Raw genomic sequence first — 12070 nt, 5'->3', positions numbered from 1 at the left:
TCCACATGGAAAACACCATTTTTTTTTTTTTATCAAAATCGGATGAGTTCAGAACCTGATCGGGATTAAAACTGGATTAATATTAACGAGCGGAAATCTAAAAATTAAAACACGAATTTACGTGTTCAAAATAATATGGAATTAAGTTAAACTAATCATTAGTTATAATCACCAAAATTTCAAAACATCATTACTATAAAAGCCCTAAATCAATTGTTCATAAAAACCCTAAAATCATGATTTTCAATAATTAAAAACCCTAGGTTATAAAATTTACAAAATCTGAAAATTATGACATTTATAAAATCTGAAATTATAATGTTTAATCATCAAAATACAATTTGAAACTAATTAAATTAATTTTAAACAATAAAATCAAAACCCATAAAACAATAATTATAATTACACAAATTAATAAGACAAAGGAGAAAATAAGACTAACCTTTTTGTGTGGGAAATTTTTGGGGATTTATGGGGTATTTATAGGAGAGAATTGTAGGGTAGAATTAGGCTTGATGAAAATAATGGGCCAATTAAATAAACAAATGGGTTAGGCTTAGTGTTTATGATCATGGATGGTAGGATATAGGTTCGTAAAATAATTTGTGCTAAAATAATTTTTTTTTTGACCCAAATTAATAATTTGAAACTTTTAAAATTAAATTTCTAAAAAAAACAAATAAATATTATAAATAAAATAAAATTTAATTTATAAAATATTAAAAAATACGGGGGATTATTACAAACCCTCATGACTATGTTATGGACGATGTTTCCTCCTGCACTGTTGCCCCCAATGAAGATCGCCTCGAGGTCCCCGTGGTTAGCCAACCAAGGGTCCGAGAGCGAGGCAGTCAAGTTGAGGGCAGTCCAGCAGTCTTCATAGGCTGCTGGAAGAGGGTGTTCAGGTGCGAGTCTATACTCGACTTAGACTATTAAGACTTGAGCTTGGGAGGCAAGGATGTTCATGTAACGGTGGTTTTGATCATTGTTGGTGATAAGTTTGTTGGGAAGGTAGAGCCTACCTGAGAGGTTTGTGGTAGTTGAGATTATGATGTCTTTTGACGAGACCCCGGTTTCGGGGTCTTGGGGTGTAGGAGGGACATGGGGTGAGCCAAAGAGTCGCTCAACTGAGTCGTCTTTGAAGACTCGGATGAGACCTGGGAACTCTAGTTTCACCTCTTTGGGTATGAGTTCCATTGATTATTGGAAATGGTGGAGTTAAGCAAATGTTGTTGTACAAGAAGATAATATAGATAATGAAGTAACGTTAAATTATGTTAAGTGGACGGTAGGTGCGTTCACTTGTCACTTGGTTTCTTTTGGAAAAAGAGCATACAAATATGGAATGCCTCATGGCTTCACAATGTTGACCTTAATTTTATCAAAATTAGAAAAAATTATTGATCTAGAGATTCATTGTCGATCTAGAAGATCCAATATATATATGATTCTCTAACTTAAATAATTCATAGCAAGCCAAATTTACAACCACTTTTTTGTAAGATCAACCTTGAGTTTACATACTAGGGATACTACGTATTAGAGTATATGCATGCAATGAGTGAAATTTTATATGCATAGCTATAATTTATAGATTCGAAAAATGTTTGGAAAATTTGAAAGATATTTGTCAAGATAATTTTCTGGAATAACAAATTTGACACTATTGCAAGGGTATATTAGGAAGTTTAAAATTTGGACACGAATTCAATCATCATGATTAGCTTATAAAATTTTGTAAAATTACAATTGACTATAAACAAATAGCACCAATGACTCCAAAAAAGTAAAAGTTATAGGATACAATACTTAAATGCAATATGAATTATACTCTATTAAAATATTAAATATCTCCCCCCTTTTTTTAAATTGCAACGTTTCTCTTGATTTTTATTCTAAGAGCATCAAACCATCCATGTATATGAGGTGAACATGCCTCATTGAATTGATTCTCACATATAAAGATTGTCATTACCATATATGGAGACATGGAGTATATGTTATCACACAAGTAGACAAGAAGTTTTATTTGAGAATACATTCACACAATACAAAATAAAGGAATGGTTCAGGAAGGCCATAAAGGAAAGATTGGCCTGATATGATGAAGATATCTTTTAGGAAGAGCACTCTAACCAACACCCCCATACAAGAAACGAAATTATTAACTCAACTGCTATTTGTCGCACCCATTTTACCAGGTAACGCTCCCTTTTTGACTTGAATGGACAACTATGCCCTTTATGCAATTTGTGTTATAAAAAGGACCTTGTTCCCCATTTGGACACATTACATGAAACGGTCCCTTCACTTTACGACCTTGCTATCCTGAGCCTCCCAAAATCGGTCCCCACGACCTTGCAACCAAATCGATCCCCACGACCACCTAAATTTTATATTTTAAAAAATCGTGAAATTTTCCGACGGGTCTTGGGTCATGGACGGCGAGTGGAACATACGTACGCCGGAGAATGCGTCGGATCATTCTGTAAGTTTTTTTTTTATTTTTTTATTTTCGGCAATTAGGACATCCGCCTAAAATTTCCGGATGTCCTAGGTACATCCGCCTAAAATTTCCGGATGTACCATGGAACATCCGGAAATTTCAAGCGGAAGTAGGGATCCGCCTGAAAAATCCGGATGTTCCATGGTACATCCGGAAATTTTAGGCGGATGTACCAAGGGACATCCGGAAATTTTAGGCGGATGTCCCTGTTCATATTTTTTTTTTTAAATGTTAAGTACGTTTATTTTTTTTTTATGTTAATTAAGTTTGTTTTTTTTTTTATGTTTTTTTTTCGTGGTCTTGTGATTATTGTTGTGATTTAGTATTTGATAATTAATGTAATTTTTTTGTATTAATATGATTATTAGTAATATGATTATTTTTTGTTACATTATTATTATTATTTATATTATTATTATTATTATTATTATTGAAAATATTATTATTATTATTATTATTATTATTATTATTATCATCATCATCATCATCATCATCATCATCATCATCATCATCATCATCATCATCATCATCATCATCATCATCATCATCATCATCATCGTAGTAGTTGTTGTTGTTGTTGTTGATATTATTGTTGTTGTTGTAGTTGATATTATTATTATTATTATTGTTGTTGTTGTTATTTTTATTGTTGTTGTTGTTGATATTGTTATTATTAATTAGTAGAAATATAATTTTAATAATAATTTTAATAATAATAATATTATTATTGTTATTATTATTATTATTATTATTATTATTATTATTATTATTTAGTAATTAATGTTATGGTCTTATAAATTGTTTTGTAGTTGTTGTTATAATTATCATTAATATTGTTATTATTATTATTATTATTATTATTATTATTATTATTATTATTATTATTATTATTATTAATATTGTTATTGTTTTGTATTTGTTGTTATTATTATTATTATTATTATTATTATTATTATTATTATTATTAGTATTGTTATTATTTTTATTATTATAATTATAATTATTATAATTATTATTATTGTTTTTATTATTATTATTTTGACATAAACTATGTTTTGTTTAATTTGTATAGGATATGGAATCTGAGGAAGGCGGTGACGACGTGAATTATAGTGGGAATTTTGTCACCGATACGTTTTTTTCCTAGATTTGACGATGCAGTTACATGGGCTGATGGTGTTTCCATAAAATTGGGATTTATATTGGTGAAATCGTCTTATAACAAAACCAGAGATGGTCGGCCGTATCGGTATTTGCGATGTGATTGGTCACGAAGGAGCAAGCCGAGAGATTTGGAGAACGCGATACGGAAGGACACCAAAACCAAAGCTAATGGTTGTCCATTCTACATCAAGATATATTATGATGTCAGCACCGACAGTTGGAAGATCATTGCGAAAAATGATCACACCGGGACACATAACCACCCAATGATTGTGTACCCAGAGGGTCACCGTAAAGTGAGCGGATTGAGTCCGGGTGCAAAACAGGTTGTGCGGGACATGACAAAGTCCAAGGTTGCTCCCCGTAACATCATGTCCACTATTGCCGAGCAATTTCCTGATGATCATCCAAACATCCGACACATTTACAATTGCCGAAATGACTTCAGGATGGAGATGTCCGAAGGAAGAGGAGTTGTTCAGCAATTTCTTCATCTGGCGAGAGAGAGTAAATACATTTACTGGGTCACGAACGATGATAACAACGTTTTGCAACATGAATTTATGGTGCACCCGATCATGGTCAACATACTCCGCACATACCCACATGTCATAGGTATGGATTCTACTTACAAGACCAATCGATATAACATGCCTTTCTTTGAGATAGTAGGCGTGACACCGACAAACCAGAATTTTCTAGTTGGATATGTTTTCATGCGCGGCGAGTGCACGGCTAGCTATCGGTGGGTGCTGCAGAGATTAAGGGAGTTGATTGGGTTTGATAAAGAGCCATCTGTATTTATCTCAGACCGTGATCTTGGGCTATGTGCGGCTTTGAGAGAAGTCTTTCCAGGGACGTCACATTTACTCTGTCTGTGGCACATCAACGGAGATGTGGAGGCTAAGGTGACGAAGATGTTCGGAAACAAGAAGGTTGGTGTCAGTTTTAGAGCTGGGAGATGGTTCAAAATCGTGAATGCAACAACACAGGCGGAGTATGATCGTGCTATAGATGCCATGCAAGTGAGGTGTGGAAAATATCCGGCAGTGATTCAGTATGTTCAGAGAACATGGCTTTGTCATAAGGAGAAATTTGTGAAATTTTGGACGAACCAGGTTCTTCACTTTGGTAACACCACTAACTGCAGAGTTGAGAGCCAACATTCAGCAGTGAAAACTTGGTTTGAATCATCCACAGGTTAGTTGTATTATTTTATTAGTTGTTCTCGTTGTTACGTAATTGAAATTGTATTAATTGTAATTGTATTAGAATTTACTAATTAGAATCATTGGCAGGTGCTTTGGATACCGTATGGGCCCGAGTCCATTGTCATATCGGTAATCGCATCATACAAATTCATAATGACTTGGAGGCATCAAGGTCTAAAATTGGTCAGATGTACAGACAGTTGCCACTGTCACGTATAAATGGAAAAGTGTCTCAACATTGCTTGAAAATTCTGCATAACGAGATGAAAAGGATGCGGGATTTGAGTTACTAGGTCCATGAATGGTGTGGATGTGCTATGCGTGTGACCCATGGTCTTCCATGTGCTTGCCAGATACATGATTCGTTAGTTGCACAAACAGGATTGTATAGCAGCCAAATTCATTCTTTCTAGAAGACACTGGTTATTGGTGATGGTGTTAACATTCCTGAAGTGGTAAATGATTCGACTGAGGAGGCTGCACATTTTCGGTCCCTAATCGATGACGTCATGGAAAGTGACCCGGCCGTACGTCGAAATGTAACGCGAATCATTGAAGAGGAGCTACATCCAGATCATTCACACCTTGAAGAACCACATATCAACCTTAACACTCGTGGTCGACCGAAGAGAAATGACACCAGGCGTGATCGTAGCTATTTCGAGCATGTGAACCGTCAACACACTCAATGTGGTGGTGACCCAGAACCAGGTAATACTAAAATTCTATATGTGGTTTTAAAATATGTAAACTTAATACTTGTAGCTTTACTAATAATTTATCTTTTCATTTTGTGTTGTAGATCCAAGTGACATTAGTCAATGCAGGTATTTGAACTTGCTTCCAACCCCAATGTTGCCGTACATTTCATCTTGGAAGGATGTCATTGTTGATGGGAACTGTGGCTTTCGTTGTGTCGCCGACTTCTTCTTTGGCGATCAAAATCAGTGGTTTGACGCTCGGGAAACAATAGCGAACGAGATCGCTGGTCATCCTGATTTGTACGAACGGATTTACGGGCTTGGGCGACTTTGTATGAACGTAAAGCGTATTCGATGGGATGGTGGGGCCGTCGGGGAGCGACATTGGATGGTTACAATTAAAGATTTATTTCCTATTGCTACGTGGTTCAACACAAGGGTGATTTGTCTCGGAGTAGGCCTAGTACCAACTTGCTACTACCCATGCATCACAGTCTTACCGTTGAGGGCACGCTACGGGGTTCGGTCACCGACTCGAGAGTTTGTGATTGCTATAGTTGGTGGATCACATTTCATCCGTCTTGACCTTATACCTGATTCACCACTCCCGCCGATTGCCGGTTAGTGGATGGAACACCACGAGGATAGTGTCAATGGATGGGATCAAGCATATCAATTGAGAAGGGACATGTGGGATGCATTAGTTAGGTAGTTTGTAATGTACATTCACTAACTTTGAACATTTGTGAGAAAATTAGAATTATGAAATTAATTTTAAATGTATTTGCTTTTAATCTAACATGATCCATTGGAGGGCAAGTCTGGTGCCAGCAGCCGCGGTAATTCCAGCTCCAATAGCGTATATTTAAGTTGTTGCAGTTAAAAAGCTCGTAGTTGGACCTTGGGGTGGTACGACCGGTCCGCCTTTTGTGTGCACCGGTCGTCTCGCCTCTTTCGCCGGCGATGCGCTCCTAGCCTTAATTGGCCGGGTCGTGCCTCCAACACTGTTACCTTAAAAAAATTAGAGTGCTCAAAGCAAGCCTACGCTCTGTATATATTAGCATGGGATAACATTATAGGATTCCTGTCCTATTTTGTTGGCCTTCGGGATCGGAGTAATGATTAATAGGGAAAGTCGGAGGCATTCGTAATTCATAGTCAGAGATGAAATTCTTGGATTTATGAAAGACGAACAACTGCAAAAGCATTTGCCAAGGATGTTTTCATTAATCAAGAACGAAAGTTGGGGGCTCGAAGACGATCAGATACCGTCCTAGTCTCAAACATAAACGATGCCAACCAGGGATCGGTGGATGTTACTTTTAGGACGCTGCCGACAACTTATGAGAAATCAAAGTTTTTGGGTTCCGGGGGGAGTATGGTCAAAAGGATGAAACTTAAAGGAATTGACGGAAGGGCACCACAAGGAGTGAAGCCTGCGGCTTAATTTTTCTCAACACGGGGAAACTTACCAGGTCCAAACATAGTAAGGATTGACAGACTGAGAGCTCTTTCTTGATTCTATGGGTGGTGGTGCATGGCCTCTCTTAGTTGGTGGAACGATTTTTCTAGTTAATTCTGTTAACGAACGAGACCTCAGCCTGCTAACTAGCTATGCAGAGGTATACCTTTGCAACTAGCTTCTTAGAGGGACTATGGCCATTTAGGCCACGGAAGTTTGAGGCAATAACAGTTCTGTGATGCCCTTAGATGTTTTGGGCCGCACGCGGAGGTATACCTTTGCAGGTGTACTAAGATGAGCTCAAATAGAATAGAAATCTTGTGTGGAACAGAAGGGTAAAAGCTCGTTTGATTCTGATTTTCAGTACGAATACGAACCGTGAAAGCGTGGCCTAACGATCCTTTAGACCTTTTGAATTTAAAGCTAGAGGTGCCAGAAAAGTTACCACAGGGATAACTAGCTTGTGGCAGCCAAGCGTTCATAGCGACGTCGCTTTTTGATCCTTCGACGTCGGCTCTTCCTATCATTGTGAAGCAAAATTCACCAAGTGTTGGATTGTTCACCCACCAATAGGGAACGTGAGATGGGTTTAGACCATCGTGAGACAGGTCAGTTTTACCTTACTGATGGCAGTGTCGCAATGGTAATTTAACCTAGTACGAGAGGAACCGTTGATTCACACAATTAGTCATTGCGCTTGGTTGAAAAGCTAGTGGCGCGAAGCTACCATGTGCTGGATTATGATTGCTCACCTCTAAGTCAGAATCCGGGCCAGAAGCGACGCATGCGCCTGCCGCCCGATTTTCGTCCTACAGTAGGGGCTTCGGCCCCCAAGGGCACGTGTCGTAGGCTAAGCCATCGCGGTGGATGCGCTGCTAGGGCCGCCTTGAAGTACAATTCCTACCTAGCAGCGGGTTGAATCCTTTGCAGACGACTTAAATACACGACAGGGTATTGTAAGTGGCAGAGTGGCCTTGCTGCCATGATCCACTGAGATTCAGCCTTATGTCGCTTCGATTCGTCCCTCCCCTCTAATCCCTAAAAACACCTATATTTGGCTAAACGAGGGTAGTGTTGTGCCTTAGGTGCTAAAATTACTGAGTATGAAAGATTGACAAGAAGGCCAAAGCACAAGGCCTGAGTTACAAGCATAAGGCATAAGGCATAAGGCACAAGCACAAGGCCAAGGCCAAAGCACAAGGCATAGAAACACCTCATCATTTAAAAATCAAATATATATGGGAATTGAGGGTAGTGTTTGGATTGCCTTAGGCATGAGCCAAGGCACAAGGCAAGGCACAAGGCACAAGGCAAAAGCCAAAGTATGCAAATTAAGACATGATTTTGAGGGGTGCAAAGTGATGGCCATGTCATGAATTAGATGGTTCCAGGCACCAAATAGGCATCCCAGGGTCCCTAGGGAAGCATGGGAACAACCTCAATGCCTAACATTTTCGAGTTCGAAAATGTTCTCCGAAGGCTAATTTGAAGGCGAACCCGGTGTCAAAAACTCAAGTGATGGCGGGGGATGCATCCCGAGGTCATAAAAGTTTATTTGGAACCATATACGTCCATTAGTCGATCATATAAAGGCCAGTGGTGGCCTTGATTCAAGGAAGGGATGCGTGTTTGTAACCGGTGAAATTGATGGGTAAGAGGCAAAGTGGATGGTTCCAACCACCCAAGTGGCCTCCTAGGGTCTCGTGGGGTCCATGGGAAGCACCTCGTCCTCTTTTCTTTCTAGGTTCGGAAAAGTTGAAAATTCTCTGAATTTAATCCACGCTTTTTGACCAGTTTCGGGATAATTTTCCAAAACTGAAGTGGGTGTGGGGGGTGTCCCCTGAGGTCATAAAAGTTAGTTTCGAACCATAACAGGCCTACCAATAGGTCTATAAATTCCCGAGAATAAGTTTGGTTCCATTCTATGGATATTTAGAAAGTGTGATGTAATGGTAGGCCGAAAGTTGCAAGAGATGGTTCCAATCACCAACTAGGCATCCCGGGGTCCCATTAAGGTGTTGGGAATCCTTCATCAAATGTTGGTTGATACATGGGTTGTTTGGGAATAGTGATGTTATTACACACACCTAACCCACAATTGTTGGTTGATACATGGGTTGTTTGGAGTGAAGCCTTCCTTTGTGAGTGATATGAAACAGGTTCTTTTGTAACCTCATATCATGGTTGCCAAGAATAATCATTTTTGATGGAACATTACTCCACTTATTTTTCCTAACCATTTCCCTTTTCCCCTTAATTTTTCCCTATTTTTCGCATTTAAATATAAATAAATATAAAATTTTATGAAAAAAAATAAATTTTAACAACACAATTTTATAAACAATGCTCCTCATCACCAAAACAAACAACTCATGCACCATCACCCTTCCACCATCACTTCGTCCCATGCTCAAGTCATAACAAGCCCCGAAGTGTGAAAACGAGCACCCCGGGACCCCAAGAGACCCCAAAATGCTCCCAAAGTGTGAAATATACATCACCATATTTTCCCAAGGTTTTCCTATTTTTTTTGGGATTTTTCCCATATTTTTCCTATTTTCCCCCTTTTTTTTACCCTATTTTCCCCTTTTTTCACCATAATAAAAATATTTTTTCAGAATTTTTTTTTCTAAATTAAGATTAATACCCATATATTGGGTTCCAACAAAAATAACGGGGTGTTATTATCACATTTTCACGAATTTTGAGCCATTATTAGGGATGATGTTCTAAGGGAGATAATTGATTCGAGAGAACGTATTGACCTAGATAGTACGACCATATTCATATTTACGTGATACTTGTTTAATTACTGATATTCGTTCATTGTGAACCTATGTCCTAGGCTTTTTATTATCTGATTTCATTCGCGTTATTCGTTTAATTATTCTTAAGTGTTAGAATCTCAATTCAAGGCCCTTTTACATAGTCTAGATCCTTTTAATCGACATTAGTAGAATAGCTTTCTCCCTGTGGATTCGACCCTACTTCCCTATCTATCTTAGTTAGTGGACTTTAGGATTAACTTTGATAAGGTGATACGACTTGAGCCTGTCAGTATACCAATTCCCTCTATTACAAGCCTTGATGAACCTTGTTGGGGTTTATGAAATGATGGTCAATTTTCCATTAAAACTGCTACATGGTTAGCTCATAAAATTCCTCTAAATAGTTCGAAATGGGAATTTAAATGGGTTTGGAATATGGATATCCCCCCGAAACTAAAAACATTTCTTTGGCACATACTACTTAACGGTTTACCCACAAGAGATGATCTAGTTTATAGGAATATTGATATTCCTCGTAATAGCCCTTTATGTAATCAGCAACCGGATAAGCAAGACCATTTTTGTCATGTCCTACTACCCAAATTATTTGGAATAATGATTTAATCAAAAAATGGACTGGTAAAGTTTATACGTTTACTAACGTCATTGATTTCCTTCATACTTTACGGGAGAATTTGGATCGATCAATTCCTAGGGTAATTATTCTCCTTTGGAGCATTTGGAAATCGATAAATAGCCTTATTTTTAAACAGATACCATTCTCTGTAATGTCTATCTATATTAGAGCTTTTAAATCCTTTCAGGAATGGAAATCTAGAACTCAGATTGATTCCCTACACTTTGACACATACCCTACTACAGACCCTAAACGTGCTCACTCCATTCAAGTTAAATAGTCTCCCCCCCTCATGGGGTATTGAAAATTAATTTTGATGGTTCAGATAGGTTGTCGTACACCTGCCAAAGATAAATTCCTTCCAAAACCTCCTAACATTATAGTAAGGGTAAGTAGGGTCGAATCCATAGGGGGATGGCTATTCAATTTAGCTTTCAAGGTATGGTTAAACTAAACAATGTCACGGATTTGAGAACTGAGTAAAGGTATCAATAACTTAATACTAAAAGCGAAACCAGTGATGACACATGTCATTCACTGGTTAAAAATTTTCCCTCCACTCTTTTTATCTTTCCGGCCTTATGAAAAATATTTATAGCCTATAATATTTACTTTCCATTTTAGCGATTACATTTTTGCCATACGCACTCAAACGAAATATTTATTATTGTAGATATTTTACAATAATTCTTTTCTTTTTTCAGAATATAATTGTTAAATTAATGTTGTAATTCGCTATATAAGTTATTAAAATCCGTGCATTGCATGGGAATTTAACTAGTTAAACTAATAAAAATAAGAATAACAAATAAAAAGGCCTAGGGTTGTGGCTCACCATGTTTATAGTTCAAAGTCAATTAAGGCATCATCAATAATTTAATCAGTCAATTATCTAGAGCAATTGCTAAGCCTATGGTCGGGTCGTAACTAGAAATGACAACGGGTCGGATCTGGACCGCGTCTAGATGGACCCGGATCCAGATCCGTTTTTGTATCAAGGATCCAGATCCGACCCGGATCCGTCGGGTCTGGAAAATGGAGACCCGGATCCAGATCCGACCCGGATCCGTCGGGTCTGGAAAATGGAGATCCCGATCCAGATCCGACGGGTGCAACGGACATGGGTCCAATATATTTTGCCTAATTTTTTGCATTAAATGTAATGTTAAGATCAAAAAATGCATTTCAAACTTCTGTCAGAGGTTATTAATTTAAGTTCAACCTAAATTAAAGTTATACAACTAATCTAAAAACACAAAGTAACCAACTTATACACTTATACTTTATATTTTGAAATAAAAATTATAAATAATGAGAAAGTGAAAAAATAACGATGATGTATCCGAAATTAGCATCCAAATTTCATCTCTTGAAAGGGCTAATTTTTATCACTATTAACATCATCAACATTTTTAATAAAGAAACAAAGAATTTTAGTTTTTTTTTAGGAAAATTAAAAAACGGGTAAACGGATCTGGATTCGGGTCTACGGGCCAGACTTGGATCCAAATTCGTTTTTTTCAACAGAGCCCAGATCCGATGGGTCCAAATTTGAAGACCCAGATTCGTTTTCGCGGATCTGGATCCACGGATCCGGGTCGGGTCCAGATCTACTGCC

General features: G+C 37.7%; 1 protein-coding gene across 1 annotated transcript; it reads left to right on the top strand.

Annotated features, from left to right (window-relative positions):
- Positions 1-762: 762 nt before the first annotated feature.
- On the top strand, positions 763-5177 carry LOC110701821 (protein FAR1-RELATED SEQUENCE 5-like). Its single transcript, XM_021879443.1, has 3 exons — positions 763-908; positions 3657-4873; positions 4972-5177. Exons 1-3 carry the CDS (start codon positions 763-765, stop codon positions 5175-5177), a joined length of 1569 nt encoding a protein of 522 aa, XP_021735135.1.
- Positions 5178-12070: the final 6893 nt, after the last annotated feature.

The sequence above is a fragment of the Chenopodium quinoa genome, unplaced genomic scaffold (genome assembly GCF_001683475.1).
Source record: "Chenopodium quinoa cultivar QQ74 unplaced genomic scaffold, ASM168347v1, whole genome shotgun sequence".
Taxonomy (NCBI): Eukaryota; Viridiplantae; Streptophyta; class Magnoliopsida; order Caryophyllales; family Amaranthaceae; genus Chenopodium; species Chenopodium quinoa.
The sequence above is the reverse complement of the archived record's forward strand: the minus strand, read 5'-3'. Positions and strand labels throughout refer to the sequence as shown.